The sequence below is a fragment of the Ursus maritimus genome, unplaced genomic scaffold (assembly GCF_017311325.1).
Source record: "Ursus maritimus isolate PB19 unplaced genomic scaffold, ASM1731132v1 scaffold_25, whole genome shotgun sequence".
Taxonomy (NCBI): domain Eukaryota; kingdom Metazoa; phylum Chordata; class Mammalia; order Carnivora; family Ursidae; genus Ursus; species Ursus maritimus.
The window spans coordinates 26757773-26778524 of record NW_024425008.1 but is presented as its reverse complement, the minus strand read 5'-3'; the positions used below and the strand labels follow the sequence as shown (position 1 = coordinate 26778524).

The following is a 20752-nucleotide window of genomic DNA, read 5'->3' as shown; positions in this document are numbered from 1 at the left end:
CGATAATACAAAGTTTATTGAGTGATAGAGTACAAAGCTCCCAAAGAAGGAGGGGACCTGAGAGGGCTGCCCTGGATGTCATAATTTCTTTAGCAAATCCCAGAATGATGGGCATTTAACTTATTTCCAGGGTTTTGCTGTCAAACAATGCTCATGACCACTTGAGCCAGTGTATCTATGAATGTACTTAAATGTAATTCTTTTTTCGTTTGTTTCAAGTTTTTATTTAAATTCTAGTTAGTTAACATATAGTGTAATACTGGTTTCAGGAACAGAATTAGTGATTCACCACTTATATATAATGCCCAGTGCTCATCACAAGTGCCCTCCTTAATTCCCATCACCCATTTAGCCCATCCCCTACCCAACACCTCCCCTCCATCAACCCACAGTTTGTTCTCTATAGTTAAGAGTCTCTTATGGTTTGCCTCCCACAACTTTTTTAAGTTTATTATTATTTTTTAAAAATTAATTTCCATACCCAATGTAGGGCTTGAACTCACAACACCGAGATCAAGAGTTGTATGCTCTTCTGACTGAACCAGACAGGTGCCCCTTAAATGTAATTCTCTTTTTTCTTTTTTTGTTTCTTTTCTTCTTCTTCTTTTTCTTTCTTTTTTTTTTTTTAAGTAGGCTCTATGCCCAGCATGGAGCCCAATGCAGGACTTGAAGTCATGACCCTGAAGTTAAGACCTGAGCTGAGATCAAGAGTTGGATGCTTAACCAACTGAGCCACCCAAGTGCCCCTAAATGTAATTCTTAAATGTAAAATTTCTGGTCAAATGAAAAGTGCATTTAAAATTTTAACTGAGGGACACCTGGGTGGTTCAGTCAATTAGGCATATGCCTTCAGCTCAGGTCATGATCCCTAGACCCTGGGATCGAGTCTCGCACTGGGCTCCTTGCTCTGGGGGGAGCGTGCTTCTCCCTCTGCCTGCCACTCCCCCTGCTCATGCTCGCTCACTCTCTCTCTCTCTCTGACAAATAAATAAATAAAATCTTTAAAACAAAATGTAAACCCCAAGTTTTAAAAATAACATAAAATTTTAACTGATATTTCCAAATTGCCCTCCTAAGAAGTTGCAATTTATACTCTAAGTAATCAACAATGTGTAAGAGTTCCCATTTCCACAATACTCAATTCGTATAATAATCAAAATGAGCCTACTCTTTGGGATGAGGTTGGGGGAGGTAGCAGAGAACAGTGTTAGTTTTTAAGTATGAGGGTTTTTTTCATACTTTAATATCATACCCAAAATTTTAAATTAAAATATTTATCATTCCTATAAAAGAAGTTTCAGCAAACAAATTAAGTAGACAAAGCTAAGTGATTAGGAAAATGCTTAGTTATTGACAGACTGTGGGAAAATTTGTGTATTTTATTTTTTATTTTTTTTTTTTAAAGATTTTTTATTTATTTATTTGGCGGAGATAGAGACAGCCAGCGAGAGAGGGAACACAAGCAGGGGGAGTGGGAGAGGAAGAAGCAGGCTCCCAGCAGAGGAGCCTGATGTGGGGCTCGATCCCATAACGCCGGGACCACGCCCTGAGCCGAAGGCAGACGCTTAACCGCTGTGCCACCCAGGTGCCCCCTTTTTTTTTTTTTTTTTAAAGATTTTTTATTTATTTAAATTTGTGTATTTTAAAAACCACGCATTTATGGGGCACCTGAGTGGTGCAGCTGGTTGGGCATCCAACTCTTAGTTTCGGCTCAGCTCATGATCCCAGGGTTGTGGGATTGAGCCCCCATGTTGGGCTCCTTGCTCAGCGGGGAGTCTGCTTGAAATTCTCTCTCTCCCTCTTCCCCTCCCATGTGCACACGCACTCATGCTCTCTCTTAAATAAATAAATCTTAAAAAAACCCACGTATTTATTTAACCTGTAGATTCTACAAATCACTTTTCCTGTCATACAAATTTTTTCCTTTCTGAAGGTTCAGGCTATTTTTCAATCAATGGTGCTGAGGCAGTACAAGGAGGAGAAAATCACAGTAAGAATATTCACACATAAGAAGATGTAGAATGTAGGTGAAAATGTTAACATTTTATATTAGACTAAATTTTTTTCTTGAAGATATTAACATTTTGGTCTAGTTCCTTCTACATTTTTGCACCCACACTTATATCATCTCATAGAATGCTTATATAATTATAAATTGCTCTTCTCACTAAACAGTATAGCATGTACATTTCTTTCACGACTTTTAAATGTTACCCTTTTTCTCCAGAGTGTCAAGTAGTAGTAAGAAAAAACACCTGTATGGCACCCCCTTCGCTACATCTTCACTATGTTCTTAACTTCTTTGAGCTTCCATTTTTTTTTTTTTTTAAAGATTTTATTTATTTATGTGACAGAGAGACAGCCAGCGAGAGAGGGAACACAAGCAGGGGGAGTGGGAGAGGAAGAAGCAGGCTCCCAGCAGAGGAGCCTGATGTGGGGCTCGATCCCATAACGCCGGGATCATGCCCTGAGCCGAAGGCAGACGCTTAACCGCTGTGCCACCCAGGCGCCCCTCAGGATTAGTTTCTAATCAGAAGTGATCTTATTTGTAGCGATTCCAGATTACAGATCAGAAATTCCTAGTTAAAATACAAAGAGAAAAAAGTCACTAATTATATTTTTCTTATTAATTCTACTTTGAAGCAGAAGATGAAGGGATTAGTTTTTAGAGAGTTTTCTTTTAATTGTCCTAATCAATGGGATTTCACATGTAATAGGCTGTCAATTCTTCTCCACACCTAGAATTATAGAAATATGAGCTCTTACCTTAACAGGAAAGCTACATTTTCCAGTACGAACCCCTTCTTCATCTGTCTGCCACTGATGTGGACGACTGGCCTCTGGAACATAAACATCTTTCTTTCTCCTAAAACTTTGCCGTAGTTTGTTCATTTTAATTTTCACAACCTGCAGACAGAGTAGAAGAAATACAAAAAAGAAGTTATTACCTTCTCACATATTTAAACTTTGGATTACCATGCTGATAAAAAAACTAATGTCCCAAATGAAACATTTTGGTTTAACAGAAAATGAGCAACTAGTATCCTTCCTCCTAGAGTAAGTCTAAGCTCAAACAAATCATTTCACTTTTCAAAATAACAACTATAATACTAGTTCTTAAAAAACTACAATAACCTCTAAGATTTGAAAAGATGTTATTCAAAGAACTTTCAAGCATTTTAACTGTAACAATTCAATGAGTACTCCTATTGATCTACCCCTCAAATCCATTCTAATTCCTGAATAAGGAAATCTGTACATGTAAGCCAAATTATAGACTGCTAACAACTTCTGAAAACTTTCATACTTATTACAAAAACACCTTCCTAAACACTAAAATTTAGGGACCTTTTGGCTTACTATTAGAAAACATTAAACAAAGCAGGAACTATAACCTGTTTATAAAACATCTTTATAAAAAGGAAGAAAATAAAGCTTCTTTTAAACATGAAGAAGAGGGGTGCCTGGGTGGCTCAGTCAGTTAAGCATCTGCCTTCGGCTCAGGTCATGATCCCAGAGTCCTGGGATCAAGCCCCACGTCAGGCTCCCTGCTCAGTGGGGAGTCTGCTTCTCCCTCTGCCTCTCCCCAGGCTTGTGCTCACTCTCTCTCTCTCTCAAATAAATAAATACAACATTAGAATGTACTTTCATATCTACAATCATTACAGAATGAAAGTAAACTAAGAGCTTTCAATTATAAAAGTCCAAGTCTCACCATTAACACTGTAAATTAAAAGGTATTAAACTATAGTCAATTTTTTGTTTTGTTACTGGAAGAGGTAACTCTCTAATGCTTTCAAAGGTACAGGAGAAATCACAAATCTACAGGGAAGGAAGACCTAACTGATAAGAAAGAACAGAACATTCCAGTGAATAAACATAATGGATGTGTCCCTTTACAGAGCAGACCTCAAAATCTAAAACCAATACCTGTAGTTTTCTATTAAGGAACACAGCATTGCTCATTCTTTCCCTGAAGGGATTTAACCACCTCAGCCAGCCTAAGAGAGATCTTAACTTTTGAAAATGATGTGACAAAGCTATGTAAAGGAAACATCCTTTCTGTCAGGAGTGTTAAATAGCAAGGGATTAAACATTAATTCTCACATGACACCAATGAAAGACTTGAAAATCAAAGTTTGCATTCTGAGGAAAATCATTTTGTATCTTAAAATGCATAATGTCACAGCAGAACTATTACTAAATTAGCTAGTTTATACAGACAAGCCAATCTTACCACACATCTTCTTAAAAGGTAAAAATTCTGACAAATGGCAATGTAAAAAGTCCCTGGATTTTCTAAAAATGAATTTACTCTCAAATCAAAACTAATTTATACAGTATATAAAATAGGTATTAAATAATCAAATGACTCGACAAAAAGTAGTCTAGTCCTTTGCCTTTAAGTAGATCACTCCTTCCTAAACTATCTTAAATAAGAGTCTACCTTAATCTAATAGATTTAAAAAAAATTCCATAACCTTCCCTGATAATACACTGTTACTTCTTTATACCACACCTTAAAAATATATGCAAATTCAAATATAAAAAATAAAAAAGCACCTATATCCTTGCTCAAGTTGGCACTCTAAGAATCTTGAGGCAAAAAGCCCATGAGATTCCTTTCTTCTTAATCTTTCTCTTAGTAGGGGGATAGCCCCACTAAGAGTCATCCCCGAATTCACTCTTTCTCTAACCAATAATAACTCCACTGCTTTTGCCTTCTTAGTATACCTTGAAATCATTCCCCCACCCACCACATCAATTCTACTATCCTCAGACAGTTTAGTGTAAATTATTGCAAAAGGCTATTATTTAATGGTCGCTTTGCTTCTAAGAAAGGTTCACTCTAATCTGTTCTCCTGACTACTGCCAGAGTGCTTTCTAAAACACAAATATGACCATGCAATTGCTTAGCTTAAAATCCTTCACTCTCTTCACAACACTTTCAAGATAAAGTCCAAATTCCTAAGCTTGGCAAAACACAGTCATTTTTTATCTGACTTCACTCACCAATCTCCATTCACATGCTAAGCTCCAGCCATACTAAACTACTTACAGGTCTCCAAACAAGGCATGCCCTCTTTCAGAGCATATTTGTACATTCCTCTCTCTGCCTAGAAAGACCTTTCCCTATTATGCTTCTGGTTAAAGTCTACTCATCTTTGAAGTCAACTTGGAGTCTTCAGGGAAGCTAGCATTTTTTCTGACAAGTTCCTAGCTGGCCTGGGTTAGGTCCTTTCACTTCACAGGGTTCCCATTAATATCCTCTGATTACTTCTTTTACTGTACTCATCAAACCTTACAGCAAACTTTCTATTTCCTTAATAGCAAACTGTATCTTATTTGTTTAAGTACCATCCTGCACTTTAACACAGGACCTCTCATATAAATGGCACACTATAAATTTGAATAAAAGATAAAATAGACCCCTATCATATTTAGATAATATTTACTAGGTAGGATAAATGTAGATATAGAAGACCAGAGAGAATCACTGGTGTTGGAAGGAGACTGCAGATGTAATGGTAGTCCAGGGTCACACTGACAAAGGAACCACTTTGACAAATTCTCTTAAAGGAAGCCATACAACCTCTGTCTAAATAATTTTAGTACAAGTTTATTTGCTCTTTGGGCAGCTATTTATTGTTGTACATTCTACTAACCAATAAGAGAACAGAGTGGAAGTGTCAACTGACTTGATGTCTAAGTATCTTGTGACTTTCAGTACTAATGTGGTTATCAGCGTTTCTACAAGAGTATAACATATCAGTGATTTTCAAACTATGCTTTAAGTAGCCCCAGGATTTCCATGGAGGAGACCCAGGGGCCACTGGTTGTTTGTAGACAAAGAGAAGGAAGTTAGAAGGCTAGATACAACTTATGAGGAGGGACTTTAGGTCCCTTTCACAGCTTCACACAAACTCCACTTTATCTGATTCACATATTGGGATTCCATATACGTTTAAGGAAAGGGTTTCATGGCTGAACATTTTTTTGAAAATGAGTGATATAATCAATAATAGTTCTAAAAATGAACTTGGTAAAATGAAAATATATATTGGTAGTATCTTGCTTGCTACTTCTTAATGGGTAACTACCAATGGCCTGTAAATAATCTAGTAATTAAGGTAAGAATTAACACATCAAAGGAAAGACCAAACATTGTTTTCAAGTAATCTATATATAATGATTTTGCTCACAAAGACAAAAGAGATAACAAGAAAAAAATAGAAAGTGTGTTAATTCAAAGTAAACATTTACTACAGGCCCTCAATAAAGTTAAACTTTATTCCCAAATAAAGAAAACCACACCCCTTGAGAAAGTCCTGGTTTGAACACAGGTAAAGGATATATTTTTGCCAGTTTAAAAACTGAGAACAAAAAATCTTACTTTGTCCTACAAGAAAAAAAAAAAAAAAGAAATGAAATCCCCATTCTGCTAGATAACATTGTCGAATTCAGAAAATCTTTTCAAAGTTCTCATACTCCTTAACTGCTCTGCAAATTTTAACACTATGATTCCAGTTCTCCTCTGTACTCTTCTTTCCTCCTTGCCTCTCCCCACCCCAATAGCTCTATGCTTCTGGTTTATCTTCTTCATCTCTGTTGCTACTGATATCTCTGAGGGCTTCCTCTACTTTCTCCCAACCACTGAGTATATTCCCCAAATATCAGTCCTCAATCTGTGCTCTCTTGTTTACACTTTCACTCTTGGTGAAATAATCAATTCAAACTATTACTCCAACATGATGATTTCCCAATAATACTTTTAAATCTTGCTCTCATATTTAAATTTCTCTATTTGGAAACATTGATGTTGCCTCAAATACATCAATTTAAAGTTAAATCATCACCTCTTATCTCCCCTTAAGTCCTTAAGTCCTCCCCTTCTGACCCAATTTGGGTCAGTAAAAACAGAACTTACTGTGTGCTGGGCCCTATTGCAGATGCTAGCGGATACAGAAATTAATAAGACAACTTGCCTTTAGGTGGCTCTCTCCCCTCATAAAAGGTAATTTCTGCACAATATGGTGAGTGTAACAATAGCACTATACATAGTATGTTCTTAAAGCAGAGTCTAGGTTCAGGAAATATTTCCTATAGGAGATACCGCCTGACTTAACTTTTAAAGGAAGAACAAAAATTAGCCACATATAGTAGGAGGGAAAAGATATTCCAGGTAGAGGCAACAGCATCAACAAACGCATAGATGAAGGAAATCAAATGCTTGGACAGCAATGCAAAAAGAGTGCAGACAAGGAGCCGGTGCTGATTTTACCCTACAGACAACCAGAAGCCGCTAAAAGGTTTTACACACATCAGTGTCAGAGTTGCAATATAGTTACATTACTCTGGTGGCAGTATGGAAAACAAATCTGAGGGCAAAAGACTACAGATGAGTTAGAAGGCATTTTAAATAGTCTAGGCAAGTTATGATGAGAGCTTGAACTAGGGCAGTGGTAGTGGTAGTGGTGTAGGCAGAAAAAAGGGGACTAAAGAAAAGTTTAAAAGTAAGAGTGGCAGAGAGAACTGAATCAACATGATATAACTGTGCCCCAGGAAATTTTTTTTTGCCCAGGATGATAAGACTAAACCAGTAATTAGCTTTACTGTTTGCTTCAGGAAATTCTTACAAACTAACTTATCTGGACAAACAGTGTATGCATCAGGGCAAAGAGCTCTCCTGACAGGATAACAAATTACTTTAAGAGCCTTTTCTTATTATGTCCACTAATTCCAAATACCTTGTCACAAACTTTGCCCACCCCAACCAGTTCCCCATCTTGAAGGATGTGCCTTAAACCATGTGAATCCCAATCTCAAAATCCTAGAAATACCCTTTCCTAACTTCCCCTAACTACCAAGACTCTGTCAAAGCTTTCCCTTGTTGCAGTAAGTTTAATAACCTCAGCTTTGCTGAATCAAGAGGATTCTCTTTGTGGGGAAAGTCAATAGCAGAAATTGGTGACTGACTATAGAAGGTGGGGAAGAGAAAGAAATCCAAATATGATGCCTAAGTTTCAGGCCTCAGCAAACTGAACTGTTGAATTTGAGGGGCTTGTTGATAGGGCTTTGAAGTAGAGATGCACGTAAGCCTTGAAGCTCAGGGAGAGGTCACGGCAACCATAGGCAATCAATGTAAGTGAAAACTTTTCCTGTGATGATCTCTTTATTTTCCTCTTCTTTCCTAATAGGAGTTAGGATGCAGTAATTAGAATTAAACCCAGAATACTCAAACATGATAAACAGAGGTGCACACACCACATAATTGGCCAGTATGTACTAATACAGCCATACCAGTGATTGTATTTTTGTAATGCTTACATTCTAGATGGTAAACAGTCACTGTGCTGAGCTCCTCTCCTGGGATCCACCCCTCGACTTTCCACAACTCAACAACTAATAGGTTAACACCTGGTTTAACAGAGTACTAAGGCCAGTGAAGGTTATGATTGGTCAGCAACAGTGTAAGTCAGATTCCAAAAGTCCCATCTCTCTCAGGCACAGTTGTTGGCTCCCTTCAGGGTCCCCAGAGGGTTGCCACCCTGCCTTCATGAGCCCCTGCCTGGTCCCAGGTAGGCACAGTGAGGACAATGCAACAGCCCTCCATCCTGCCTACCAAGCTGGCCCCCATTTCTACATGTTCCCCCGTGAGATCAGGAATATACTTGTTAGGGGAGACAGCACCTTAAGCAGTGATACCAGCTCCCCAGTAGTCAAACAGATCAACTAGTTCTTCATTAAGAGTGGATAAAATAGCAAGATCCAATTATATGCTGCCTACAGTAAACCCATTTTAAACATAAAGACACAAATAGGTTGAAAGTGAAAGGACAGAAAACAATACACATTAATACTAGTCAAAATAAAGCTGGAATGGCTATATACTTGCTTCTCAATAATCAATAGAATAAGTTGGCAGAAATCAGCAAGGATGTAAACAGCAAAACTTGAACAACAGTATCCACCAACATGACCTGACTGACAATTACAGAATTCTTCTATTCAATGATAACAGAATATACATTCTTCTCAAGTCCATGTGGAATGTTTACAAACACAGACCACGTTCTGGGCCATGAAACAAGTTTGGGTTCAAAGCATACAAAGTATGAATGACCACAATAGAATTAAATCACCAAATATTTGGAAACTACATTTCAAAATAGCCCATGGGTAAAAGTACAAATCAAAAGGGAATTCAGAAAGTATTTTGAACTAAACGAAAACACAATATATAAAAATGTACAGGATGCTGCAAAAGCACTATCTAGAAATTTATGGCACTAAATCAGTGGTTCTCAATCAGGGATACTCGTCCATCTGGACACATTCAGCAATATCTGGAAATATTTTTGGTTATTGCCAGGGGGGTGCTATTGACCAGGGATACTGCTAAATGCCCTATAATGCATAGGACAGCCCTCACAACAAAACATTATTCAGCTTAAAATGTCAACAGTGCCACTATTGAGAAACCTTGCAGTAACTGTCCATATTTTTTAAACAAGGTCTTACTTAAACCCATGTTCTCAGCTTCCACCTTAGAAACTAAAGGGACAAAGACAGACAAAGTAAGCAGAAAAAAAGGAACTAGTAGAGATCAGAACAGAAAGCAGTAAAGTAGGAAAGCAAAGACAGAGAAAACGAAACCAAAAGCTGATTCTTTGAGAAGATTAATAAAACTGAAACCTGTTGCCACACTAATGGGGGAAAAATACAAATGACCAATATCAAGAATGAGAGAGGTATCATCACTATAGATTCCAGAGACATTAAAAAGGATTATAAAGGAGTATTATGAACAAGTTTATGCTAATAAATTCATGGACAACATGGAACAATACCTTACAAGACCCAAATTACCACAGCTTACTCAAGAAGAAATAGATAACCTAAACAGTCCTATATCTAACCTATTAATGAAATTGAATTTATAGTTAAAAATCTTTCCACAAAGACAACTCCTAGGCTAAATGGATTCGCTGCTGAATTCTCCCAAACATTTAAGAAAGCATACCAATTCCATACAAACTCTTCCCAAAAAGTTGAAGAGGAGGGAATATTTTCAAATTCTATCAGGCTAACATTACCCTGATACCCAAACCAAACAAAAACATTATTAAAAAAGTAAGCTACAAACAAGTATCTCTCATGAGCATACATGCAACAGTTCTAAACAAAAATTTAGCAAATCAAACCAAACCAAACATTAAAAGGATAATATATCAAGACCACATGGAGTTTTTCTAAGAAATGCAGTTAGCTAACATTGAAAAATCAATGTAATTCACCTTATTTGCAAAATTTAAATGTCCCTGTCAATATTTAAGTTTGCAGCTATATCTTTCCTTCTTTGAATTCAAAGATTATATACTGAACTGAGATTTTTTTTAATGAGTTAAAGTCAACTAATTTTAAGCATAATTTTTATATATATTTATGTACACATTTCATAGAGAGTTAGGATCTAGCCCTGATTTTTTTGTGTGTGAATTCCAGTCTTGTACTTCCAACTCCAACTCAAGATGTCTCCAAATCAAATTTATCTTTCCTTTCAAACAAGCTCTTTTTCCTGATTTTCCTATTTCTACATAACACTTTTACATCCATCAATGTTTTAAAATGACAACAAACTCTAGGTTCATCTCTGACACTTTTCCATAATTCTTCTATACCCAGTCCATCAATTGATGCTACTGGAGTATCAGTATCTCTGGCATTCAGTCATTCCTTTCTATTCCTAACAGCCCTGGTTTTAAAAAAAAAAAAAAAATCACTTTAGCCATGAACTTCTGCAACAACCCCTGGACTCCAAGCTCTCTTTCCTATAATCTTCCTACATGCTTATGCCTGATTAATATTCCTAAAATTCAAAAACTGTTGAAGATTCCACAGTTTAATTTGTGAGTCTGGCATTCAGGAGTCTCTAAAATTTGAACCACCTTTTTCTGGCCTCATCTCCCAGCACTTCCTTACAAAATCCTATGAAAATCAAGCCTTTCAAATATGCCACGGCCTTCTCATTTCTCTTTGTTTCTTCACACTGTATTTTCTAATTGTAATATTTTACTTTTGTCTTCTTTCAACTAAAATACTACACCACTGTATGATAATGAATCTGCTTTTACAGTAATTTTACCAAAGCAGTAACAAATGTTACTTGTAAAGAGCACACACACACACACACACACACACCCAGAAAAGTCCGAAGAATGAAATATAAATGGCCTATAATCCCACTAAGCAGAAAAACTTCCACTGACATTGGAGTTTTTTTCTTTGTCCTTTTCTATACATATACTTTTATGTTTTTCTTTTTATTAAAAAGGGATCGGGGCACCTGGCTGGCTCAGGCAGTAAAGAATGCAACTCTTGATCTCGGGGTTGTTAAGTTCTAGTCCCAGGACGGGTGCAGAGATTACTGAAAAATAAAGTCTTTAGTCACCATACAGTATGTCATTAGGTGACTAATATATCATTAAAAAAAAAAAAAAAGTCTTTAAGGGAAACCTGAATAGCTCAGTCGGTTAAGGGCCTACCTTTGGCTCAGGTCATGATCCCAGGGTTCTGGGATCAAGCCCCACATCACCTTGTTGGGGGGGGGGGGTCTCCACTTAGCACGGAGTCTACTTCTCCTTCTCCCTCTGCCCGCCGTTTGTGCTTTCTCTCTCACTCACTCTCAAATAAATAAAATCTTTTTTAAAAAATGAAGTCTTTAAGAATAAGTAAATAAAAAATAAAAATAAAAAAGTGATCACATAATACCTTACTCTAAGCAAGGCAAATTGGAAAGTCTTTGTCCTTCTCAGAGGAGCATGCTTTTAGAATCATAATTCAGAGAAATAAGATTTATATGCTTTTGTTATAATCAAAACTTCATATTTGAAAAGAGAAAAAAGGTTTCACATTTCTTTAAAGACAAGATTTGTTTCACTCAGCACCTAGTACAGGCATTTGTTTATGTAAATTTTAATTTATATACAAAATACCTCAAACATTTTCATTTGAATGAATTCAATAAGTATTTATCGACTACCTACCATGCCATGCAGCAATAAACAATACAGAACAAAAACCCTGCCTCTATGAAGGAGATAGAAAATAAGTAGACAAATTATTTACAGTGGTGTGCTGAGTGGTAAGATCAAATGATAAATTTTCATTTATTCACTGCATTATTATTTCATTCTTTCCAAGTTTGCAAACCAGGTGTTAGGCATAGCCTTTATTAAAAATTTAATTATATAAATATATAATTAAATAAGTTATTTTAAAACAAAGGCAATAAATACTAAAAACCTCATCACTTCCTAATCATTTTACTATGTTTTATTATCTATGCTGCTGAAGTTATTTATGATTTTGGAGCTATATGGTAGAACAGTTCTGTAATGCTGGGCTACTGTACATCTGTCCACAACATCATGTTCATTGATGTTGGTGGCTTGAAATCGGCTATGGTGGCAGTATTTATACCATGGAACTTGGCAAAAACTATCAATCATAGCCTGTTTTGTGACCGTCTAGATCTAAGAAACTGATGCAGAAAATGTTGACTAAACTCAAAAGTGTGTGGTATCTATAACCATTACATTATGAACAGCACAAAAAAATTGAGAACATATTCTTCTAGTATTTGAAAACTATTAACCAATTCAGCAAAGAAGTTTCCCACGCCATTGACATATCAGTAAAATGTTGGTGCACATCTTCATTGTTTCACTTTCATCTTACTCATTAGCTCAAACAGAAATATCAACCATCATAACTACACTCAGAGAACTAGTAGTGAAACACTTACTAGCACACCACTGACTTTTATGTTAGAAGATGGTAAATGCTTGCAGAAAAAGATGAACAGGGTTAAGAGAGGGATTAGAAGTGCTGGAGGAAGGGATAAATTTTTAAGTTAAGAAAGTAACACTTGAGCAAAGAATTGAAGGAGGTAAAAAAGTGAGCCACGCGAGTAGGACGAGAATTCCAGAAAAAGAAAATCTCCTGAGGTACGGGTAGCTTGCCTACAGTATCTGACAAACAGAAAAGGAGGTCAGTGTGTTCAGTGCAAAATGAAACAACAGACTAGGAGAGATGAGACCAGATAGGTTACATAGGGCAAAGTCATACAGGGTCTTACAGGCTAAACACTAATTTTTTCCTCTGAGAGAAATGGGAAGCCATTGGAAGGTTCTAAATAGAACTTATGTTTTGCGTTTGGCTGCTGGCTTAAGAATGGACTGAAGATTACCTTCTTGATTTCGTGGTTGAACCATTCATTGTTTATAGCATGTTATTTAGACTTCACTTATTTGTGTTCTTTGCAGATTTTTTTTCTTGTGATTGATTTCTAGTTTCATACCATTCTGGTCAGAAAAGATACATGATAGGATTTCAATTTTTGTGAATTTGTTGAGATTTGTTTTGGGGCCTAACATGATCTGCTCCAGAGAATGTTCCAGGTGCACCTGAAAAGAATGTGTATTCCGCTGCTTTTGCATGGTATGCTGTGAATATATCTGTTAGATCCATCTAGTCCAAGGTGTCATTAAAGCCACTGGGCACCTGGCTGGCTCAGTCAGTAGAGCATGTCACTCGACCTCAGGGATGTAGGTTCGAACCTCACATTGGGTACAGAAATTACTTGAAAAAAAAAAAGTCTTTAAAAAGAACTAAAAAACCCAAAAAAACAAAGCCACTGTTTCCTTGTTGATTTTCCATCTGGATGATCTGTTCATAGATTTAAGGGGGGGTTTAAATTCCCCTACTATTATTTTATTACTGTTGATTTCTTCCTGGATATCTGTTAATAGTTGCTTTTTTTATTTAGGTGCTCCCATGTTGGGTGTATAACTGTTTACAATTATATCCTCTTGTTGGATTAGTTCCCTTTATTTTATTTTATTTTTTTTATTATGATATGTTAGTCACCATACAGTACATCATTAGTTTCTGATGTAGTGTTCCTGATTCACTGTTTGCATATAACACCCAGTGCTCCCTTTCTGATTACTCCCTTTCTTTATCTCTTGTTACATTCTTTGTTTCAAATTCTATTTTGCTTATATAAGTATGGCTAGCCCAGCTTTCTCTGCACTTCCATTTGCATTGTAAATGTGTTTTCACCCCTTCACTTTCAATCTACATGTGTCTTTAGGTCTCAAGTGAGTCTTGTAGATAAACTGGTACAGCCACTGTGGAAAAGAGTATGGCGTTGCCTTAAAAAGTTAAAAACAGAATTACCATATGATCTAGTAATTCCACTACTGGGTATTTACCCCCCAAAAAACAAAAATACTAATTCAAAAAAGATATATGCACCCTTATGTTTACTGTAGCATTATTTACAACAGCCAAGATAGGAAAGCAACCCAAGTGTCCATGAATAGATGACTGGATAAAGATGTGGTATATTTATACAATGGAATACTACTCAGCCATAAAAAAGAATGAGAGCTTACCCTTTGCAACAACATGGGCCGTAGAGGATATAAAGCTAAGTGAAGTAAGTCAGTTAGAGATACACAAATACCATATGATCTCACTCATATGTGGAATTTAAGAAATAAAACAAGCGAACAAAGAAAAAAGACAACAAACAAAAAAACCCAGACTCTTAAATACAGAAAATAAACCGCTGGCTGCCAGAGGGGAAATGGTGGGGGGATGGGTGAAACAGATAAAGGGATTAAGAGTACACTTATCATGGGGTGCCTCAGTCGGCAGAACATCCAACTCTTGGACTCAGCTCAGCTCACGGTCTCGGGGTGCTGGGACTGAGCCCCGCCTCGGACTCTGCACTCAGTGTGGAGTTTGCTTGGGATTCTCTCCCTCTCCCTTTCTCTCTCTAAAATAAATAAATAAATCTTAAAAAAAAAAAGCATACTTATCATAATGAGCAATGAGTACTGTATGGAATTGTTGAGTCAGAATACTGTACACCTGAAACTAATCTAACACCGTATGCTAATTATACTTGAATAAAAAGTGTTTTGGAACAAGATAGAGGTGGTGGTTGTACAACCTTGTGAATGTGCTAAATACCACTGAACTGTTCACTTAAAAAATGAAAAAGAAGAATGGATTGACAAGAACAAGAATGAAGGCAGAGAGACAATTAGGAGGCTGCTATTAAGTAATTCTATACATGATGGTGAATTGGATTCAGATGGTTAATAGAAGAGCTCCTGAAACTTTTTTCCGTAACAGCTCTAGAAAATGCACTACTCACTGATACAACCTGTTGAAATCACATTGAGACTATTTCAATGGGCGAGAGGTGTATGAGATTCCATTATTAATGCTGAAATTAAAGACGATTTTCTAAAACAAAGTAACAGCTCAACTGTTTCAAATAGGAAGTCTTATCTATAATGATCAAAAAATCAGCTTAACTGTCATACTTTTCATGGTAATTAACCTCACGCTTGACAAAATAAATTTCTTCAACACTGTCTATGTATAGAGTATATGAAGAATTACATGCACATACAGTAATTTCCTCTACATAGGAAAGAACAAAGAACAAGAAGAGATAATAAATATCAGGCATCCATTGTGTGAATGGTACTACAGTAGGAGTTTCATGTGCAAGCTTACAGATTGTTAAGAGATAACTGTCCCGGGGGCACCTGGGTGGCTCAGTTGGTTAAGCGTCCAACTCCTGATCTCACCTCAGGTCTTGATCTTAGGGTTGTGAGTTCAAGCCGCAAGCATGGGGCCCACTTGAAAAAAAAAAGAAAGAAAGAAAAAAGAAATAACTGTCCCTAACCATGGGAAGCCCGCATTAAAGGGAAGAGGCATTAATTACAAGGTCAGCTCCTAAATGCTCCCTATAAAACATCACAAATAGAAAATGGCAAAATAAAACTCCAAATGAAGGAAAGCTTTCTAAATTGATTCTCTGTAAGAAAAATTTAACTGGTAAGCAAAGGTTCATCTGACTTGTTATACTCAACAACGAAGGAGGTTAAAATTCCTAAAAGAATCATCTTCTATGGCCAGTTCAGTCACATAAGGTATACCACTATTATGTCTTAAAACAAACAAAATTCTCTAATATAGAATAAAGAACAATAATTGTTTCACATGGTGAGCTACAAGCTGGAAATGGCCCTATCTATTGGGAAAACGTAATAAAACTAAAAAGACCAAGAATTAATGGCACAAAAGGTATGATTTCTAACAATGGCTTATCAATACGGTATATGTAGTTGGCTTCGCAGTTATAAAGTTGGATTATTTTTAATATAAAAAAAGTTTTAATAAGAGCTATTGACTACTAACTCTATAACAATGCAAGAGTTTTTCTATAGCGGTTATTTACATTGGAATGAACTACACAGTAAGATTCTGGGAACTATATTTTATACATATACCCCCAAACAAGGCACTAACCTAACAAAAGAATTTCCTCTAATCTATAAATGTTTGCAAAAGATCACCCATCTGAAAATGAAAGACATGCCACAAATTAGGAGAATATATGCCATATATAAACAAAATACTAGTATCCTAATATTTAAAGACTTCTAAAAAATAATAAGCCAATCAAATTATCAGTTTAAAATGGAGTATCAATGGAAAATGAGCAAAATACACTGTAAGTATTTTACAAAGTTACAGAAATGACCAATGAATACATGAAGAAAATGCTCAACCTCAGTAGTAATCACGAACATGCCAATCAAAACACCCTATGTCATTTTACCTCTATCAGTTTAGCAAATATTAAAGATCAAACAATAAGATATGGGGCAACAGCCACTCATTCTTATTCCCTTAATAGGAGCATAAATCGGTGCAACCATTTTGAAAAGTAATTTGGCATTGTGTAGGAAAGTTGAAGACACACGTACCCTTACAACTCAGCAATTCCACTTCTAGGTATACATCCCTGAGAAACTCTTATTCATGTGTACAAAAAGGTGTACAACATAATGTCTGTGTAGCATTATTTGTGGTTAGTAACAGTTAAAGAACAGTAACACTAGAATCTAATCATCCATTCAGGGAAGAAATACAGAACATTCACACACTGGAATACTACCTAGAAGTAAAAATGACACCTTAATAAAAAATAAATCTCAGGGGCACCTGGGTGGCTCAGTCAGTTAAACGTCTGCCTTCGGCTCAGTTCATGATCCCAGGGTCCTGGGACTGAACCCTGAGTTGGGCTCCCTGCTCATCAGGGAGTCTGTTCCCCCTCTCTCTCTGCCCTCCCCCTGCCTGTGCTCCCTCTCTGTCTCTCTCTCTGTGTCAAATAAATAAAATCTTCTTAAAAAAATAAAAAAAATAAATTGATCAAGAAAAAAGGAAGTAAAAATGAATTATTTATAGCCTAAAACATGGAAGAACCTCACAATGTTGAAGAACGAGGGAAGCAAATTGCTTATGTTATGATTCCTTTATACAGACATTAACTAACATTCAGAAAATACTGCCTGCGTAAATATTACGCACTTTGCACGTGATGACTCATTTAATCCTTATAACAGCCCTATCAGGTAAAAACTTTTTTTTTTCGAATTTTATTTATTTATTTATTTTAGATAGATATATATAGAGAGAAAGCAAGAGATGGGAGAGGCAGAGGGGGAGGTTGAGGAATAAGCAGACTCCGTGCTGAGCACAGAGCCCGACATGGGGTTGGATCCTACAATCCTGAGATCATGACCTGAGCCAAAATCAAGAGTAGGACACTCAACCAACTGAGCCACCCAGATGCCCCAAGTAAATTCTATTTTTAATCTCTATTTCATACATGAAGAAACAGGCATGGAGAAGTAACATGCTTTAATCACATGGTGGCATAACCACCTGTCATAAGAATCTGTGCGCTTAGACCCGACATTACACTGCCTCTCAAAAATATGCAAAACTAAACAACATCTAGGGATACATACATAATTACCAAAACTATAAAGAAAATACAAAAACAATTAAGGGCAACGTTACTGAGGGAAAAGAAAGGGGGACATAACTGGGAAAGGTTCACAAGGGGAGTTCAAAGTTTCAATAATGTTCTAATCCTTTTTTTAAAATTTTAATTCCAGTACAGTTAACATACAGTATTGTATGAGTTTCTGGTGTACAATATAGTGATTTGACAATTCTATACAATACTCAGTGCTTATCATGATAAGTATACTTTTTTTTTTTTTTAAGGATTTTATTTATCTACTTGACAGAGAGAGAGAGACAGCCAGCGAGAGAGGGAACACAAGCAGGGGGAGCGGGAGAGGAAGAAGCAGGCTCCCAGCGGAGCAGGGAGCCCGATGTGGGGCTCGATCCCAGGACTCTGGGATCATACCCTGAGCCGAAGGCAGATGCTTAACGACTGAGCCACCCAGGCACCCCTTTCATGATAAGTATACCCTTAATCCCCTTCTCCTATTTCACCCATCCCCCCACCTACCTTCCCTCTGGTAACCATCAGCTTGATCTCTATAGTTAATCTATTATTTTTGTCTTTTTTTTTTTTAAGATTTTATTTATTCATTTGACAGAGAGAGAGAGACAGCCAGTGAGAGAGGGAACACAAGCAGGGGGAGTGGGAGAGGAAGAAGCAGGCTCCCAGCGGAGGAGCCTGACGTGGGGCTCGATCCTGGAACGCCAGGATAACGCCCTGAGCCGAAGGCAGACGCTTAACGACTGCGCCACCCAGGCGCCCCTGTTTGTCTCCTTTTTAATATGTTCATTTCTTTTGTTTCTTAAATTCCATGAGTGAGATCATATGGTATTTGTCTTTCTCTGACAGACTTATTGCACTTAGCATTATACCCTCTAGATCCACCCATGTTGTTGCAAATGGCAAGATTCCATTTGTTTCCCTGAGTAATATTCCATTATAGAAAACACTCCATCTTCTTTATCCATTCATCTACTGATGGACACTTGGGCTGCTTCCATTATCTGAATATTGTAGATAATGCTGCAATAAAGATAGGGCTGCATGTATCCCTCTGCATTAGTGTTTTTGTATTCTTTGGATAGTAAATACCTAATAGTCCAATTGTTGGATCACAGGGTAATTCTATTTTTAACTTTCTGAGGAACTTCATACTGTTTTCCAAAGTGGCCGCACCAGTTTGCATTCCCACCAACACTGCAAGAGGGTTCCCCTTTCTCCACATCCTTGCCAACACCTATTGTTCCTTGTGTTGTTTTTAGCCAGACTGACAAGTGTGATGTTATCTCTCATTTGTGATTTTGATTTGTATTTCCCTCATGATGAGTGATATTGATCATCCTTTTCTGTATCTGTTGGCCATCTGTGTATCTTCGTTGGAGAAATGTCTGTTCATGTCTTCTGCCCATTGGATTATTTGTTTATTTGGGTGTTGAGTGGTATATAAAGTTTTTTTTTTTTAAGATTTATTTATTTGAGAGAGAGTGTGAGAGTGTGTGCGTGCACACCAAGCAGGAAGAGGGGCAGAGGGAGAAGGAGAGAATCCTCAAGCAGACTCCCTATTGAGCACAGAGTCCGACACAGGGCTCAATCCCAGGACCCTGAGGATCATGACCTGAGCCTATATCAAGAGTCAGACACTCAACCGACTGAGTCACCCAGGCTCCCCATGAGTTTTCTCTTCTGTTCCATTGATCTATGTGTCTATTTTTGTGCCAGACAATACCATTTTGATTACTACAGCTTTGTAGCATATCTTGAAATCTGGGTTTGTGATACCTCCAGTTTTGTTCCTCCCCTTCAAGACTGCTTTGGTTATTCGGGGTCTTCTGCAGTTTCCATACAAATTTTAGGATTATTTGTTCTAGCTCTGTGAAAAACGCTGTTGGTACTTTGATAGGGATTGCATCAAATCTGTAGGTTGCTTTGGGTAGTATGGCCATTTTAACACTATTTGTTCTTCTAATCCATGAGCATGGAATATCTTTTCCATTGCGTTGTGTCATCTTCAGTTTCTTTCATCAGTATATTATAGTTTTCAGAGTACCAGTCTTTCACCTCCTCGGTTAAGTTTATTCCTAGGTATTTTATTATTATTGGTATAATTTTAAATGGGACTGTTTTCTTAACTTCTCTTTCTGCTGCTTCATTATTAGTGTATACAAATGCAAAGGACTTCTGTATAGTGATTTTCTATCCCATGACCTCACTGAATTCATTTATCAGTTCTAGTAGTTTTTTGGTGGAATCCTTAGGGGTTTCTATATATAGAATCATGTCATCTGCAAAGAGTGAAAGTTTTACTTCTTCCTTACCAAACTGGATGCCTTTTATTTCTTCTTCTTGTCTCACTGCTGTGGCTAGGACTTCCAATACCATGTTGAATAAAAGTGGTGAGAGTGGACATCCTTGTCTTGTTCTTGATCTTAAGGGAAAAGCTCTCAGTTTTTCACCATTGAGTCTGATGCCAGCTCTGGGTTTTTCCACATAGGGCCTCTTATATGCTGAAGTATGTTCCCTCTAAACCTGCTTTGTTGAGGGTTTTTATCATGAATGGATGTTGTGCTTTGTCAGATGCTTTTTCTGCATCTGCTCAAATGATTATCCTTTCTCTTGTTGATGTGATGTATCATGTTGATTGATTTGTGAATACTGAAGCACCCTTACACCCCAGGAATAAATCCCACTTGATCTTGATGAATAATTTTTTCATGTATTGTTGCATTTGCTAATATTTTGTTGACGATTATTCCATCTATGTTCATGAGAGATATTGGCCTGTAGTTCTCTTTTTTTTGTAGTGTCTTTATCTGGTTTTGGTATCAGAGTAATGCTGGCTTC

General features: G+C 37.0%; 1 protein-coding gene across 11 annotated transcripts in view; it reads right to left on the bottom strand.

Annotated features, from left to right (window-relative positions):
• NUMB (NUMB endocytic adaptor protein) overlaps positions 1 to 20752 on the bottom strand; it is a 184291-nt gene that overhangs the window by 63463 nt on the left and 100076 nt on the right. For all 11 annotated transcript variants that reach the window (XM_040641678.1, XM_040641683.1, XM_040641680.1 and 8 more), the window contains one exon: positions 2767 to 2907. In XM_040641678.1, the coding sequence (XP_040497612.1) occupies positions 2767 to 2892 (126 nt within the window). In that variant the 5' untranslated portion in view covers positions 2893 to 2907. The remainder of the gene's footprint in view (positions 1 to 2766; positions 2908 to 20752) is intronic.